The sequence below is a fragment of the Phyllostomus discolor genome, chromosome 5, assembly GCF_004126475.2.
Source record: "Phyllostomus discolor isolate MPI-MPIP mPhyDis1 chromosome 5, mPhyDis1.pri.v3, whole genome shotgun sequence".
In the NCBI taxonomy this organism is placed as follows: domain Eukaryota; kingdom Metazoa; phylum Chordata; class Mammalia; order Chiroptera; family Phyllostomidae; genus Phyllostomus; species Phyllostomus discolor.
The window spans coordinates 40,812,585-40,831,167 of record NC_040907.2 but is presented as its reverse complement, the minus strand read 5'-3'; the positions used below and the strand labels follow the sequence as shown (position 1 = coordinate 40,831,167).

Sequence of the window (18,583 nt, the reverse complement as noted above, 5' to 3'; positions counted from 1 at the left end):
ATTAGTACTAAATTATGCTCTCAACATAAGTGAAAGGACACTGAAAATTCTGTTGGGTTTTCTATAGAAAACCATGTGATTTTAATGCCCATGATAACACAGGGTGTTGACTTTATGAAAGCCTGTAGATACTTTTTGTTTCCATTTCTGGTTCAAAGAAAAAAAACTTTGAGCACAGACTTTGTGAAAGCTGCAGCCAGTCATATTTCCTTCTTTGCTCTGGCCTCAAGGTATCTCAGAGATGGATTTGTAGCCTATCTTAGCCACCATACAGGTTTTTTTTGGATGCTCTGTCCTTGTTTCTGTGCTCACCTTCATTTTCAATCTTTCTGTTCCCCTTCACTTAAGTTTGACTCATTTATTAACTTTATCCTGTTATTGAAAATGTCTTTCTATGAAGCTATCTGTAAACTGCCTGAAATTCCTTTTCTTTTTTCCTAATGTCAAGTAAACATCACCAACAAACAATATAATGAAGATGAGCTCTCTGGCCAAGAGAGGTCTTCTGAATCTGATTTTTCTCCCCTTTCTTGACACTCACAGTTATGGCAAAACAGTGCTGACTGGGTCTGTAGTAAGGTTGTTAATCCATCATCTCTGTGGGCTTCAGAGTTTTAAAGCCAGGAATATGTTCTATCAATGTATTATTTTTCTTGAAGGGTTTGAGCAAAGTTAGTGAAGGCTCTGTGTTCACTATGAGGGTGGTGGTACTTACAGTAGAGATAGGTGTAGTATTTTTGAGTGTTATTCTGCAAAAGTTCCTACAGCATTTGTGCTTTAACACCCTGAGCAGCTTTCAATAAATGTTGCTGTTGGGTTCTAGCAAAACCATACTCTTCCTATTTTCTTGTCTCTGAAAGAACAAATAATGCAGAATGAGTGAATTTTAGGCTTTTTCCAAATGGGCTAGATCAGATCAGTAGCCCTTGACATATTAAAAATAAAGAAAAGAAAAGATAAAAGGAGAGAAAGAAAGAAAGAAAGAAAGAAAGAAAGAAAGAAAGAAAGAAAGAAAGAAAGAAAAGAAGAAAGAAAAAAAAGAAAGGAAAAAGAGAAAAGAAGGAAGGAAGGAAGAAGGAAGGGAGGAAGGAAGGAAGGGAGGGAGGGAGGAAGGAAGGAGGAAGGAAGGAAGGAAGGAAGGAAGGAAGGGAAGGAAGGAAGGAAGGAAGGAAGGGAGGAAGGAAAAAGAAAGAAAGAAAAAGAAAAAGCCTTGGCGGGTAGCTCTGTTGGTTAGCATGTCTTCCCAATATGCCAGGGTGTGGGTTTTTGATCAGGGCGCCACATGCAAGAAGCAACCAATGAATGCATAAATAAGTGGAACAACAAATCGATGTTTCTTGCCTCCTCTCTCTGTCCAAAAAAAAAAAAAATTAAAAAAAATGTTTGCCAGGTTAAAGCCATAGTCTTAGGGATGGAGAGGGAGATGATCCAGGAAAGGCTGACTTCCACTAAGTAATTAAAGGAGGTCACTGTGATCTGTGGGGCAAGTAGCTGACAGTCTTAGTAGGCAAATTCCTGGCATGGAGGCATAGTGTGGAGAGGAAGACCAGAGCTCAGGAAAAAAGTCCAGGCAGATATGGGGTAAAGTTAGAATCTGTAATGAAAACTGACAAGCATAATTTTAAACTCAGCTAGCTTTGGGAATTAGGAAGCATGCTGTCTAGGGAGTTGGAATGGGACTGAACTTAAAAGAAAAGAGGCCAGAACTAGCTTTGTTACACATCTCTGTGTACTAGAGGCTGACCAAGCCTTTTCCTTCCTTTTAATTTTTTAAAATTTGCAAATCTTAAAATTACAGGGAAAAAACATAAGAACATACAAAAATACCCTATTCTCTCTATTTAGATTCACTTATTGCCCCATCATCTATGTATTCTCTTGCTCTTTGTGTATATGCATGTATACACACATATGCACACATGGACATGTACATATGTATATGTTTTTCCCTGAATCATTTGAAAGTAAGGCACATATCTCTTAGCCCTTTATTCCTAAATGCTTGGTGACTGTTCCCCAAGAAAATGTACATTTTCTTACATAGACACAGGAAAGGTATCAGATTAAATAAATTTAACATTGATACAATATTTTAATCTAATTTATCTATCCATATTCAAATTTATTAATTAGCCCAATTATTACCTTTGTAGCATTTTTTCCTCTTCAGTACAAGATCCTGTATAAGTATTGTATTTAGTTGTTGTATCTGTTTAGTTTCTTTTAATCTAAAATATTTCTACAGCCTATCTTTGTCTTTTATTACTACATTTTTCAAGAATACAGTCCTTTCTCCTCATTGTTAAAAGTATAATCTGAATAGATTCCTGGCCAGAATACTACATGATAGAGATATGTTCTTCTCAGGGTATCACATGATACTCATCTGCCCTTCTTTGTTAATGCTAGTTTTGATAAGCTAATTGAGGTGTCATTTACTTTCCCTACTGTATATCACAAATTTTTCCCTTGCAGCTATAAACAGTGAGAAGACACTTAGACATGTAAATGTCTTGCTTCTCATCAAAATTTGCCCCGACTTTAGCATTTATTGGTGATTCTTGCCAGGTTAAACTTTATTTTGATGGCTGCAAAATGTTAATTTAATATCCCAGCCCTCCCTTTGTATTTACTGGGGTTACCTGTTATACTCTAAGACAGCCCCCCTTGTACCCCATTTGTTTATCTGTCATCAGTGTGGATTCATGGATTGCTGTTTTTTTGGTAGTTTATTATTTAATACCATCCTTAACTTACACTGGTGTTTAAACTGTTCCAGGCTAAGACAGTGAGAGCCTCTCCAGGGTGGCTTCTGTATCCTTGTGACTTTTCCCCATCAGCTGTGTTTGTTCAGAACGTGCCCTTACTTTCAGGAATAACAAGATAGTTCAGGATCATCTTACAGGTGCCCTGCCCCAGCTGTGGGATCACCTGTTTCTCCAAGAACCCCCTTGTTCCTTTTACCGGGGAATGGTATTAGATACCAAAATCTAGGTATTAGGCATCACATTGTTGCTGGGATATCTTTTGTTCATAGACCCATTCAGTGGACAGAGCTAGGGGACACATGTATACGTACACACACACAGATGCATGCATGTCTATGAACCACAAGTTCACCCTGAAATCTCCAATTTGTAGTCCACCCCACAGTGCTCTCTCCCGCCTTCCCTCTTTTTTTAATGTCCCTTCTTCCAGAACAAGAACCTTAACTCTCAAGAGTGTCAAAATGTTTACTCCTCTGCCCAATCCTGTAATACATCTAAAATAGTTTAGTAATTGCTTTGCCCATGATACTACTCAGAAAAGTCATCTAAGAGTTTGAGGTTTGTCTGTAGCTCCCCCTGACCAAACCCTGCCCCCAAACTGCATGTAAATAGTCAAATTCTGTGTTAATAAATTATTTGGATTAGTTCTTTCTCACTCATCCCTTCAGGGATTGTGTTTAGGAAGTTCATTTGAAATACAGTTGGATTAGTTTGTTTCAGTCCACTTCTAGTTTTAGCCTTCCCCCCACTTCCAATCCACAGTAACTTACCGTATTTTTCAGACTATAAAACACACTACCCCCCCACCCCGAATTTGGGAGGTAAATGCAGTGATGACCCTGCTCCTGCCTCCTGTGACCCTGCTCCACTACTACCGCCCCCCACCGAGCCAGGTAAGCTACATTCGGACTATAAGACGCACCCCCATTTTCCTCCCAAACTGGGGGGTGTGTGTCTTATAGTCCAAAAAGTACTTTTTCCTAGGTATGTAGAACATTAATATGCTTCCAAATGTGACATTATACAAAAAGCTATGCTCTGGGCAGTGGCCGTATCCTTCTACCTTCTACCTAGTCACTCAGTCACTTCACCACCCAGGATCTCCCCATGTACAAAACCAGCTTCACTCTCTTCTGGTTTGTTTGGCCTGTGTTTCTTTTTGTAAAGATAAGTAGAATTATGTCTCTTCCTTTCTTACATGAAAGGTGGCATGCTGTAGATCGAGGTAGGTTTCTGAATTACCCAACGTTCACCAACGTTCCAAATCATCCCTTGTTACTGGTGAGAAAACTGAGGCTCCCCTTCTGCACTGTTGCAAACCTTTGTGCCATGTTGATAAATGGTCTGTTTTTGGTGCTTGATAGGTTGGATGAACCTGGTTAAAATGTCCCAAACCACCAAACATGGAGGTAGTGGCATGCACCCTGTAAGCTATGCAGTAGCTGCCACTCAAACCCAGAGTCATGGTTTTGAGAAGACTGCCTCCTTTTCAACTGTTTTTACAGCTGGGTTGTCCCTAAATTTAGATTGGAATTTGTAATATTCTTAGCATATCACATGAGGCTTGACTAAATCAGGGTGTAGGACTTGGTGGGAAGGGTCTTTCGGTATTTTTTTAAATTCAGGTGAAATTCACATAGCATAACATTAACCATTTCAATGTTTACCCTTCAGTGGTGTTTTGTACTATCATGGTGTTGTGCAACCATCACCTCTGTCCAGTTCCAAACCATCTGCATTACCCTCAAAGGAGGTACTGTAACCAGTAAGCAGTGACCCCTCCTCTCCCACTTCCCCCAGAACCTGGCAACCACTGGTCTGCTTTCTGTCACTCTGGATTTATCAGTTTTGGATATTTCATGTAAATGCAGTCATACAGCATGTGATTTTTTGTGTCTAATGTCTTTCACTTTGCAGGCTATTCTTGAGGTCCCTCCATGTTGGGGCCTGTGTCAGTGCTTCATTCTTCTCTTTGGCCGAGTGGTGCCCTATTGTACAGATACACCACACATTTGTTTGTTTGTCCACCAGCTGGTAGACATGTGGGAGGGTTTTGACTGAAGTCAGGAACAAGAGTGGCTTCCACCCTGCCCTGTGCTACATAGGAGTCATGTGACCATGGATAAGCTACAAAACTGGCTTGTGCCTCACTTTCCTCATTTGTCAAATGAAGATAATATCTAACTTTCAAGTGGTTGAAGGATTGAATAATATATGAGAAGTTGATAGTGTAGTACTTGACAAATCATGGGCCCTCACAAATATTAGCTTTTTAACTATAGAATCGTATGAGGGGAGGGGTGGTTGGGGAAGAGAGCGTCCAAGTTTGTGTTCTAGTGTGCGCTGGTTCTGTTATAGCTGCTGAAACCTTTGTACTTTTATTTTTAAAGTCCTATCTGTTTTCTCTGCTTGTGGTTTGGCGTTTTCCCCACCCCCAATCACTGAACATGGATTTTACATTTAGAAGCAGTTCACTAGATGAAATGTCTGTAGTGGAATGTTACATAATTCACATTTAGATTTGAAGAGCTCATTATAAAAAACCTGACACACTTCAGGAATATTAAATTACTGCAGATTGTGTGGGGCAAGGAAACATTATTGAAGCATTTCAAAATTCTAGGCGAGCCTGAACTTAACTGATAGGGTTTCACAGCTTTTGCTGGGGAAAAATGATTTGAGTTGTCACATGGTTTCTGGCCCTAGAGGACTTTAATCTCCTTAATTACAAAGAAACGAATTTCACAGAACTTCACAGCATTTGCTCAACCTCTGGCTTTTGGAAAATTAAAAGGGGATGCCAGGGTCCTGGCCGTGGTACGTTCTTTGTACTGCAGCTTCCTTATTTAAGTTTTTATTCAAAATGTGCTGGTTTCCTTTCATTATGATACAGGGATGTACTTCAGAAAATCACAAGTAATGCATATAATACTTGAACACAATCACGTTTTGTCATACAAGTGACGGTGGAGATACCCGTGGAATAGGAACAGGTGCTGTATTGTGGCTTGCAAAGCTGAGGAGGAGGGAGGGGCCCACAGCCAGTCCAGTTTATACAGTGACTTTCAAGGCTCTGGTCAGACCTGGCTGACGGATGGGTCAGCCCCACTGTTCAAATGCCGCCTTGGGGCTGCTCAGGAAACATGCCTCTGCTGTATTTTTCTGATGGCATCTAGAACTTCAAAATAAGGAATATGGAAAACAGTGTTGGAGTTTGCCTTTCCTGAAGTTGTGTAAAATCCATATATTTCAGTTTATTTTGTATTTTTGGATTAGGTACCTACTGTGTGCAAGGCCAGCATGATGGGACTAACTTAGATTCTGTTATTTCCTGCAGTTTGTCCTTAGAAAGCAGATTTAACCTTAGTTTCCTCTTCTGTAAAAGGAAAGTGGTGAATATGGACTGTGGGCATATACCAGCCACGTGATCTTCAGCAACTAACATTGGAAACTATTACTGCCTAATATTTACCAAGTCTTGCCAGGTAATGTGCCAGGCACTCTTTCAAGCATATTACATATGTGATCACACTTAAATTTGCACAGCAGCTTTATGAAATTGATATCGTTATCCCTGTTACACAGATAGAGAAACTGAGGCAAAGAATGGTTGAATAACTTCCTCAGTATCACATTGCTTGTAGGTGGCTCAAACTATAAAGCTGGGCAAACATAAGATCATAGCATAAATAGGGAGAGATTCCATTTAACGGAGGGATGAGAACATCTCTCTGCCTGAGGTAAGTCTTTGAACTGACGCTTGAGGGGGTGTCAATAGAATGTCGATGTAGACTTGAGACATTCTACGGAGGGGTAACACAGGAGAAAATTGGGAAAGATGGAAAAGTATATCACCTCCCTACTGGACTTATGATTCCTTTCATTAGCTTTGTTGTTGATTTCAAGCCTCCTGGTACATACTGGTCCTTTTGCCTGAAACAACTATTCATTCATTTTATATGCATTTATTGAGAATCCATTGGTCCTTTTCCTTCATCCACTGGGGAGAAGCATCTCCGTTCAGGATCTCATAGGGTAGGGCTTCTGCTCTGTGAAGCTCTGTTGACTCTTCCAAGCAAAGGTGTACAGTTGGTCCTTTGTGCCCCAGAGTGCTAAGTACTTGCCCGTTTTCCTTCTGGTCCTGTGTATTGCAGTCCTTCACATGACTGCCATCTCTGCTGGACTGAGCTTCTTGGAGCACAGGGATCAGGCTTTGACATGGCAGTCATGGCCAGCATGGTTGCCTGGCTTCAGTAGATAGCTGTTATGACAAAATGGTATTACTATTAAAGTTAATTATGTCCATGTACGACTGTTGTCTCTCATGGAATGTTCTTTTTGGGGATGGGAGAGGTTAGGCTAGTGGCGTGGTGCAGATAGATGGCACGACAAGTCCTCATTGCCCATGAATAGTTTTATGGACCCCATCCTGAGAAGATAATTTTTCATTTTCCTTAGATGTATCCTCTAGTCTGGGCAACTTTCATTCAGGGTTAGTGTCTTAAAAAAAAACAGCTTGTTAAAAAACAAACAAATCAGGTATCTTTGGAGAAGGTAGATATTTCCCCAGATTTAAGTGTTAGTGTAATTTTACATGGCTTTTATATTAGACATCTAGTTAAGTCATCATGATTAAGGGGTTTGGGCCATTATCCTTTTTGAGCTGAAACTGGCATTTAAGGACAGCCTTTTCAGATTAAACAGTCCTTAGATCTATGCGAGGAGCTGAGAATTGGCTGCACAGATTGAAGATCCATTTCTAGTAGCCTGATCAGCCAAACTTGATCAGAGCCTTGACAGCTTAAGCTATAGTATAATATTATCTTAATATTATTTAAAATTGGAGAACTAATGAAATGCTTATTTTCAACTAAACTCTCAGATATAACTGTCAGGTAGTCCCTGGGAAAGAGTGTTGACTTGACACAGGGAATACATTCATTCAATTTAATGAAATCAAATGAGATAATGTATGTGAAGCAGTAGCTGAGGGCATAATACATAGTAAGTGCATAGTAAATACTAGCTGTAATTGAAGTGGTTGTATTATCATTATTATCTCTTCCCAGCAAAGTGTCTGAACTTAATAGTACCCAGCAGTGTGTGATGCATATATATTAAAGAAAAAATGATTGAAATGTGTGTTTTCCTGCCTCTTTTCTTTTTCCTCTCCTCTCCTCTCCCTTTCCCTCCCCTCCTCTTCCCTCCCCTCCTTTCCTCTACCCTCCTCTGCCTTCCTCTCCCTTCCTCTACCCTCCTCTCCTCTCCCTCCCCCTTCTGCTCCCCACCCTTCCTCTCCCCTCCCTTCCTCTCCCCTCCCTTCTTCTCCCCTCCCCTCCTCTCCCCTCCCTTCTTCTCACTTCCCCTCCTCTCCCCTTCCCACCCCTCCCCTCCCCTCCTGTCCCCTCTCCTCCCCTCCCCTCCTCTCTTCCTCTCCACATTAAATGCTTGTCTGCTCTTACACCTTGGGGAAAAGCTAACATAAAAATTGGCTTACTGAAAGTTTCTCAGTCACATTTGTCACCTTACCCTTGGAGCCCAATTGTATGTCACCTCCATGTCCCCTCTGATGCTGGCCAGTGAGGGGCAGACCACAGGTCACTTCTTCATGATCTGCTTTAGCTGCCCAGGCTCGGATCAAGCTTGGCTGATGGATGGGTGCCCCACTGTTGGAAATGCCTGCACGGGGCTGCCCAGGAAATGTGCCTTGGCTATATTTTCTGGATGGCATCTGGTGTTTGAAATTAAGAAACATGGAAAACAAAGATTTGGGTTTTGCCCTTTGCGAGAACCCAGAGTTCTGAAGATCTATTCTGAGTTCCTAGTTGGAGGAACAGTTTTGCAGCTAGGCCTCTCCTTCCCTTGGCTGTGAACCCTGTCAGTGAGGGGCCCAATGAACTCATGCAAGCAGTTCGTACACGGAGACCAAGACTTTCTTGTTTTGTCTGTTTGGAAGTTTATTTCCCCCCTAATTTTAACTTCAAAGGGGTGATTATTCTCTTCCCTTGATTTGCAGCACTCAGAAGGAGTGAATGAAATGTGCAGCTCGGGGCGTCATTTCTGAAGGGAGGAGTCGTTCTCTTGGAGAGGAGTCCTCCATGAGCCTGGCCGAGGCCCTGGATCTGTGTGCAGTGGACTAAGGATTTAGTAGGATGTCAACTGAGACAGAACTTCAAGTAGCTGTGAAAACCAGCGCCAAGAAAGACTCCAGAAAGAAAGGTAGGGCTGACTGTGTTCTTTTTCTTTGTGGCTGCTTGTCTGACAGGACAATGATTTTTTGCCTGTGCAATGATATATCATCTATCTTTGTGGTTGCTTACTTTTTTAAAAAGTCACCAGCATTATTGGGTGTTTTCCTTTTTTATTCATAGTATAACATTTTAATGATTCTCCATTATTCTCTGGGTAAAATCCAAAACTCTTTTCATAACATATGAAGCCCTTCCTGATAAACCTTCTCGCCATCCCTCCAGCAATATCTCTGCCTAAGCACACCCTACCCCTCCTGCCCCTTTTTAACCCTGTTTACTCTCCATTCTATTGAAGTTGACCTTTGCATAGACCAGTGCTTCTCAAAACTCCAACGTCACCAGTCACCTGGAAGGCTTGTTAAATCACATTGCCAATCTCATTCCAGTTTTGGGTTCCCTAGGTCCAAGATGGGGTCTGAAACTTTGCATTTATAACAAGTTCCCAGATGATGCTGATGCCTTTGGTTCAGACACCAGACTTTGAGAATCACAGACTCTTGTTCATTCAGCCTGAAATCCTTTCCTCTCTCTCCATTTTTTCTAGGTGTACTCCTCCTTATTGTTCAGGTTTGAGCTTAGGTTGTATCTTCTGAGGCAGGGGTGGGGCTCTCTTTATGCCCTAAATTGAGTTAGTTGCTCATTTGTTTTGCTTCAGTAGCACTTTGTTAGCATCTCAGTTTATGGAAAATTTCCTGTGTTTTTCTTTGTCAACTCTGCTGTTTACCACTTAAGACCTAGACCTGTTGTTCACCCCTTCACTCCCAACACTTAAAAAGTGCTGCCACAGGGAAGGCACAGAAATGTCTGATAATGAAGATTGGCATGCATTGTGTGATAATAACTCTATCCCTTCTCATGTTTCCTGAAGAATTTGGTCCTGTTGCTTTACGACCATGCCTTTCAGTGTCTCCTTGTTGTAAGTGGATTCAAGCAACTTCTCCCTGTGTGTGAGTGAGCGTGTGTGTGTGTGTGTGTGTGTGTGTTTTCTCCTGTGGTTTCAGTTCTTTTCCTCCCCTGTCTTCTCAGCTGCATGGAGGAGAATTGATAGAGCTCTATTTCAGGTCTTGAAATCTGCCACTATGGGCTTGCAAACCCAGATGCCCCAGGTTGCTTTGTATAGGCAGTAATTTGTTTGCAACTTCACTGTGTCTGCCCTGTCATGTTTTGTGATGGCATTGGTCTGACATTCTCTGGGAACAAGGGACATAAATGTAATACATATGCCACTTTTGGACAGCCAAAACCCCAGGAAGGACTATAAATTTTGCTTTAGATGTTGATTTGAAACACAAATATTTTTGAAGCAGTATATTTTATTCCCTAAAACTTAATGTAAACCTTGTTCTTTATGCATTGTGGTCTAAGCATAATAGAAGAAAAGCAAGTAGGTGAGTAAACAGGTTTTTGGAGAATAGCTGTATGGAAAAAAATTGCAAATCCTGGCATGTACTAGAATTTAAATTCTTTTTTCAGTGCAAACTAACAAATTATATTTTTTCTTCAAATTTAACCTTTCCACTAAACTTGTGCTCTTGAATGCTTAATGCACTAAAAATTATATCTTAGTGCACATCTTTTCATTCTTAATTTTAACATGCAAAACCAGAAGTATTCTAAAGAGAGGATTTAGGATTTCAGGACATTGGCTTAGTTGAGGATTTGGAATGGGAATGTGAAGGTGACCTTTTTATATCCTTCTCATCTTCATAGTCTAAGAAGCTCTAAAGCCAGCACAATACATATGCAAGGAGCGTCCTCTAGTTAGTGGCAAATACCATGAGTCTGGGCAGGTCAATCTCAGTCAAATTCTTGCTATACTACATTTCCTAGCTATATGACTTTAGAATATTACTTCACTCTCTGAGCCTCAGTTTTCTCTCCTATAGAATGAAAATATACTATCATAGACCTCAAAGCCTCACTATGAAGATTAATTGAAATACGGAAAATAAAACACTCAGTATAGTACTTGCCATATGTTAAAGACTCAACAAAGTTTAGCTTGTTCCTCCTTTCCCCCTTTTCCCTTCCCTCATTCTCTCCTTACCTCATCCCCTTCCTTTTCTATTATCTGTCTTCTTTTCTCTTCTCTCACTCCTTTTCTCTATTTCTCATTCCATTTGTACCCCACTCCTCTTCTTTGTCTTCCTTATCTTTATCATCATCATCCTCATCTTACATTGTTTTCTTTTATACCATTGTAGAGCCAAAGGATCTTAAAAAGTATATAGCTGATTTGTCCCAGAGCAAGATTTTAAAAATTGTTTGTAATTATGCAACAGTGATAAACCATCTTTTTTTTTAGATTTTGTTTATTTATTTTTAGAGTGGGGAATGGAGAAAGAAGGAGAGAAATATCAATGTGTGGTTGCCTCTCATATGCCCCCTACTGGGACCCTGACCTGCAATCCAGGAATGTGCCCTCACTGGGAATCAAACCAGTGACCCTTGGGTTCACAAGCTGGTGCTCAATCCACTGAGCCATACCAGCCAGGCCTTTATTCTTTTGATAAATGTGTCTGGCCCAAGGCACCATGAACACACTCATATATTGAAGCAAGAGAGAGAATGTGCTGGTAATAGGGTTAACTTATTTCTTATTCTTCAGTTTTGGCTATGGGATAGTCAATATTCCATTAAACAGATATTGGCAACTGGGCCAAAACAAGTAGAATTTTAAAAGAAAATAAACAGTTTATATATTGATCTTTAGTCTTGAATACAGTTGCTTTGCTAAACTCTTACTAATACTTTCTTCAACTCTTTGATTTTCTATGGAGGCAATATATAACCCTGTAAGTAAGTTTCTGTCCTCCTCTGCAATCCTTAAGTACGTCTTTTTCATGTCTTACTGCATTGGTTAGGTCTGTTAATACAATATTTAATGATAGTAGGTATCCCTATCTTGTCCTGAAACTAATGGAAATGCTTCTAAATTCCCAAAAGTGTGATATTTAAGTTTTTACTAAAGATTCTTTAATAATTCCCCTTCATTTATCAATTTTCTTTTTTTTTTTAAAGATTTTTTTATTTATCTATTTTTAGAGAGGGAAGGGAAGGAGGGAGGGGGCAGAGAGAGAGAGAGAGAGAGAGATCAATGTGCGGTTGCTGGGGGTTATGGCCTGCAACCCAGGAATGTACCCTGGCTGGGAATCGAACCTGGGACACTTTGGTTCCCAGTCCGCGCTCAATCCACTGAGCTATGCCAGCCAGGGCTCATTTATCAATTTTCAGGAAGCATTTTTTAAATGTTAAATTTGCATGTTGAGTTTTATAATGTGCTTTTTAATATTTATTTCAATGCATATTTTTACTGTTTTAATTTGTCTTGTGGTGGTGGATTTCACTGATAGACTTTCTAATCTTCATTTCTGAGGTAAATTCTACCTCAGGTCCATGTTGTATTTTTCTATGTGTGGGTTTGATTTATTGATATTTTACTTAGAATTTTGATATGTATATTCATCAACACGATTAATATTTAACTTTTTTTTTCTTGAATAGTCTTTGTGACTGGTATTAGTCAAAGTTTATATAATGCTTTCAGTGGCGAGGAAACAGTGAATAATATTGAGTCCTCTTTCTGGAAAAACAATATTTATTATGTTTATGATTTAATTTGACTTTTTAAAAAAGCTATACATGCTTATTACTAATAATTAAAAAAGACATAGTAAGTGTGCATAATCCTATCAGTCAAAAGTAACCACTATTAACATTCTAAGTTACCTCCCTCTGGACTGACCTTTTTGAGGTGTTTGAGTTCATACTATTCACATAATTTTATGTCCTACTTTGTTTTGGACTTTAGATCATATGGACATTTCTCATGTTATTATGTTATATTACAGACTAGAAGAGACTTTTTTTCTCCTCTTGGCAAAATTCAGATGGTTTCTGGGGCAGATATTTTGTCTCCTAAAAACAGAATACCTCACAACATGGGTCATCTACTGTGAGAAAGAGAGACTTGAGGGAAGTTCAGAGGTCCTTTCGAGCTTCCCACAAACCTTTCACCCTGATTCTTAACCCAGGCCATTGAAACCAAGTCAGACCATTTTAAATGCAAGTCACACAGGGGCATATTTCACCATAAAATGAGTTGCTAGACAGGCCACGTATGAGCCGTAACTACAGTGTTCACAATTTAAATAAGGTAAGGATGAAAGTAGTGAGAAATGAGGTTGTTTTCTTCATTTTGTTTTTATTGGATTGTGTCACTGCACATATTGCTTGTCAAATGGTGCATATTCCAGGAGTGGAGTTGGATGGAGAACTAGAGGAAGAGAAAGTATTTTTTCAGGTTTGTTACCTGACATCAAAGGGGAGAACAGTTGACACAATTCTTGTTACTTGTAATCCCAGCATTGCGCCACCCCGTGGAAGCCTGTGCGGTGGAGGAATGGGTCCCATCCCGAGCACATGCAGACGTTTCTGTGGGCAGTGCCTGGGGTTTTCAGTCCGCACAGTCTGGCAGCTTAGTGTAGCAGAAAGAGCATGAACTTTAGAGCCAGACAGACCTGTTTTTTTGTTGTTTTTTTTTTTTAATCAGTCCTTACCTGAGGATATTTTTTCATTGCTTTTAGAGATATAGGAAGGGAGAAAGGAAGGGAGAGAGAAACATCTATTTGAGAGAGTAACATTGATTTATTGCTTCCTGTATGCGCCCTGACAAAGAATTGTAGGTACCTAGACCGGTGATTGAACCTGCAACATTTTGGTTACAGGAAAATGCTCTATCCAGCTGAGCCATACTGGTCAGGACCAGACCTGGTTTTTAATATTAACTCTTCTCCTTATCTGCTCTGTAACCAAAGATGGTTATTTAGCCTTTTTCAGCCTCGTCTTTCAGGGTGTGTGTAGTACTTGTCATCAGAAGACCAAGGGGTGTTTCATGGGTAAAGGGCCAGCTTGGGATCTGCACATGCCACTGGCTTGGCCATGTTAGTTTTTCTGCCCTTTTCCTTCTGAAATCACTGTTCAGCGTTGTCTCCTGATTTTCTAGAAACACCTAGAACTAAACTTATTTACTTTCTTTGTTTCCGTTAGAGCTATACCCAAGAATTGTGAGTTAACAACAACACCATGCTTCCTTGTTATCTCCTCCCAGAAAGATCTGGCTGCAAGGATCAAGGCTCCCACGGGCCCAGGAGAAGCTGGCAGTCACGTGGTGGCTGCCTTCGCTTTGGGGCCGAATCACACTGAGTTTGAACCCTGGCTGTGTGCCTCAGAAACTGTGAAACTTTTCAGAGGTTTCTTTCAAAATTCTGGTCAATTTTTGTTTAGAAATGGTTTTAATACTGCCATATGCAGGGTCTTGATCCTGAACTAGTCAGTCAGCCTGGAAAAATAATCCCTGTTTATGGTGTCCTATCACTTAGGAGCATATGAAATACTGTTATTTCATTCTCCCATTGGATCCTTCGAGTCCTGGGAGATGAATTTAAAATATATACAGGGTTGGCACAAATAACACCTCTCTTTTTATTACAAAATCATAAGCCTGTAATTCTGTAATGTAACAATATCATACTCAAGCACACCATATGGCATTTTGGGTGAAATGTTCAAAATAAAACTATAAATTATTACACCCATATTATTACACTACCAACCACACTCAAGCAAAGCTTACTTCTGCTGGACACTGTGCATTTTTATCAGGCCCAAGGGACAGAGCTGCTGTGGCATCTCTTCTGTCCACTGCTCTTGAGCTGCAGGGGAGGCAGCCGGAGGTCGGCCAGGCCAGTACCCACCACTCTCTTCACTCATCTCTCTCAAGTCACTTCCACTTTTTGAGCTTTAGTTTCCTCAGGCACTAAAAGGATATAGATATTATATTTGCTTGGCCAAATTTGAAACATAGAGGAGGCATTAATTACTCACTTAGTTATTTTATCCATAGACATTTACCCAGCCCCAGCCAAGAGCCCTGGCAGCTCTCAGTGTCCCAGGGAGAGAGTGACACCTGGAAAGGGGGTTCTGACTCCAGTCTGTTCTTGTGCTTCTGCCTCGAGAGACTCTGGATTTTTATAGGTCTCCTCCTTCCCTGAAAATAATTTTTTCTCTACTTTGCAACTTTTATTTATTCTCAATTTATTACTATTCATAAAATTGGTTTAATTTTTACTCCAAATTTGTACTTTTTTACATGTTTTTAAAGATTTTATTTATTTATTTTAGATAGAGAGGAATGGAGGGAGAAAGAGAAGGAGAGAAATATCAGTGTGTTTGCCTTTCGTGTGCTGCCTACTGAGGACCTGGCCTAAAATCCACGCATGTACCCTGACTGGAATTTGAACCCACGACCTTTTGGTTCTCAGGCCGACACTCAATCCACTGAGCCACATCAACCAGGGCCAAATTTTCACTTATTAATTAAATAGTACTAGTTTCTCATAATAAAGACAATCCTTATTAAAACTCTTTTCACTTTTTCCTGACCAAAAGCAAGTAGATTTTCATCATAGTAAACATGAGTAACACAATACTCTGAAAGCCTGTATGCATTGAAACATGAGTGGGTTCTCTACAAGATGAAGTACATACATGGTTATTACAGATTAGTGTTTGGGGCTGACCAGAGCCTCTTTCTCATAGATGTCTTAAGAGGACAATGACATGATGACAGTCACTTAATTGGTGAGTGACAGAGTCAGCACTGGAACCCAGGGATGACTGGGCTGGTGTTACTTCAGTCCAGTAGATTTCAAACAACTTCTTTTGTTAGGAATAACCTCTAAGTATGTTTCTTTCTTTTTCTTGACATTGAAGACTCCAGGAAGAGCCCATGTTTTAGAAATAGGGAACATTAAGTCTGAGCCAAGGCTCAGCACATTTTCAACTTACATGTCTCAGGCTAGCTACTTAATCTTTCTGAGCCCCAGCTTCTACACCTATAAAATGGGAATACCAGTACCTATCTCAAAGTGTTGTAATAAAGATTACGTGAGTCAAACAGGTAAAACACCTGTCACACTGCCCTGGCCAGATGGCTCAGTTGGTTACAGCCTCATCCCATACATTAAAAGATTGCAGATTTGATCCCCCATCAGAGCATATATGTAGGTTGTGGGTTCAATCCCAGGTCAGGACATATATAGGAGGCAACTAATTGATATTTCTCTTTCACATTGATGTTTCTCTCTCTTTTTCTCCCTTCCTCTCTAAATTGGTGAATATATCCTCAGGTAAACAATAAAAAACAAAAACAAAACACCCAACACAATTCTCTGTACATGGACTCAAGGTAAGAAATTTTTCTCTTTTTCCCCATCTGTCTTGCCAGCCCTGAGAGGCAGCACTTCTCTTAGTGCTGCCAGATGTAAAGAGAGATAGAAAGGACCTTTTTCCCCAGAGCTGCATGGGCTAATCAGCCAGTGAGAAAAAAACTGGTCCATCTTCAAATGGATGCTTGTTTCAAGAACAACTGGGAAAGTGGACAGGAAATACCAAGGAAAATGGACCATGTTGTCAAGCTACAAACATTAATTAATAGCCATAATTTATTGTGTGCTTCCTGCATGCTGGCCATTTTAGATAAATTGTCTCTAATGAGCACAAATGTTATATCACTTTATGGAACACGTAAGAAAATGTTCAGAGAGATGAAGGGATTTTCCCAGATCATGTGGCTTGTCTGCCTGAGCTAGAAAGCGTGAAGTCCTCCCAATATGGAAGTCTGTGCTGTTTTGCCTTAGTGCATTCTGTTGGGTCCACCCTGTGCTGTGATTAGGTTGGGGAATATGAAAACAGTTATAGGGGCTCCACTGATTTTCGGGGGTGGGGATGGAAGCAGGTTAGCCACATCATGTAGATTTATGGCATCATTCTGTCTTGGCAGGCGTTTGGAGCTTGGTGAGCTAATCACTCTCTACTGACTCTGTGAGTTGCAGGCTTTGGAAATTCAAAATCAAGGCTTTAATTACAAGACTACATAAATTTCTCTGAGGTTGATCCATAAAGCTCTTGGGCTAAAGGGTTTAGGAGGGAGGAAGTCTTGTTTTAGGTCAAGAAGTTCTTACTTAATGGTAAGGCTGGCTGTCAAATTGTATGATGTGTGGTTGGGAGAGACTTCTGTATTCTCTCTGAGCACATGGTCTTGCATTTATTATGGGACACCTCACTCATTGTGGTCATTTCATGAAGAGAAACTCATTTCAGGTTTCACTGATGACTTTTTTCAGGGCCTTGTTCTAACTGGTTCTGACTCACAAGAGCTCGGGCTTTCTTCAAGTCCTGCTTCACACCTTGTTTCCCCCTTGAACTTATTTTATAACCCCAGCAGCACATCACACAGGACAACACACCGAGCAAGCTTTTTCAGATCTCATCTTTGTCACGTTTTTCGGTCACTTTGCCACACTTAGCCGCACTGAGCTTTAGGTCCCAGGTCTTCCTCACCCTGTTCACTTGACTAACTCCCGGTCATCCTTCAGTACTCAGCAACCATTTGATTGGGCCATCATCTTTCACACTTGGAGCTTCAGAAATGCCCTCAATTAATTAATCACTACCTGCCCCTGAAACCTTCTAAATATCTCTCAAATCCATCATTCTCTCTCTCTTCGCTGCCCCTCTCCCGAAGATGGCTTAGGTTGTCTGGATCATCCTAGCATCCTTCTAAGAGGTCTTCACATCTTCAGGGTTATCCATCTCCAAGCTATTCTTGACACTTCTCATTAAAGTGAAGCTCTGATCGGGTCCTGTCTTTGCATCAGACTTTTTAGTAAGCAGCTTCTACTACCCCAGGATAAAGTCCACACTGCTTATCTGGCTTCAAAGAGACCCTATCTGGTCTGGCCTCTCCTTATCTTTCCAGTTACATCTTTTGCCGCTCTTCCAAAATGCTTCTCCACTCTGTGGCTCAACTGAATTAATTTCAGTTCCCTGATCCTACCATGTGATTTTTCACATTTGGAATTCTGCAAGTGCTTTTTTTCTTCTGGGAATATCTGTTTTATTATTATTTTCAAAGCTGATTCCACTTTTGCTTTAGTTTAAAGTTAATATGACTTTTCCCAGAAATGCTTTGGTGATTCATTGCAAACCACCTTTATGATCCCCAGTTGCAGGTTATGACTGGTCTGTGTGCTCTCAAAGCACCTCATTTTGCCCATCACAATACATTGTCTTAACTATCCTTTTATTTCTTTTTATCACTCACTAGGCTGAGAGTTCTGTGAATGCAGGGACTATGTCTGTCTTGTTAAGCACTTAATTTCTCTCTCTAATCTCCTCTAAGTACACTTAAAAGATGTGGGTATGCAGCATTGTTTGTTGAGTGAATAAATGAGTTAACAAAGGAACTTATGATAACAAAGCCTCACCTGACTGGAGTTGTGAGGAGTCCATAGCATCTTGTACTTATTCAAATCGTCACACTTGCCACATTTTCCCTATAATCATTTGCTTATTTCTCTGTGTTTGCAATTAGCTATGAATTCCTAGCACAGCACTCACATGGTAGGTACTCAGTAAATGTTTGTTGAATTAATTATTATAAAGTGCGAGGGAGAATGATTTGCACAAGGGGAAAGAAAATTTAAAAACACTGACATTTTC

General features: G+C 40.3%; 1 protein-coding gene across 8 annotated transcripts in view; it reads left to right on the top strand.

Annotated features, from left to right (window-relative positions):
• The window catches only part of DAB1 (DAB adaptor protein 1), a 1,095,315-nt gene that overhangs the window by 818,678 nt on the left and 258,054 nt on the right, over window positions 1–18,583 (top strand). For all 8 annotated transcript variants that reach the window (XM_036026162.1, XM_028512523.1, XM_036026161.1 and 5 more), the window contains one exon: window positions 8,785–8,987. In XM_036026162.1, the coding sequence (XP_035882055.1) occupies window positions 8,921–8,987 (67 nt within the window). In that variant the 5' untranslated portion in view covers window positions 8,785–8,920. The remainder of the gene's footprint in view (window positions 1–8,784; window positions 8,988–18,583) is intronic.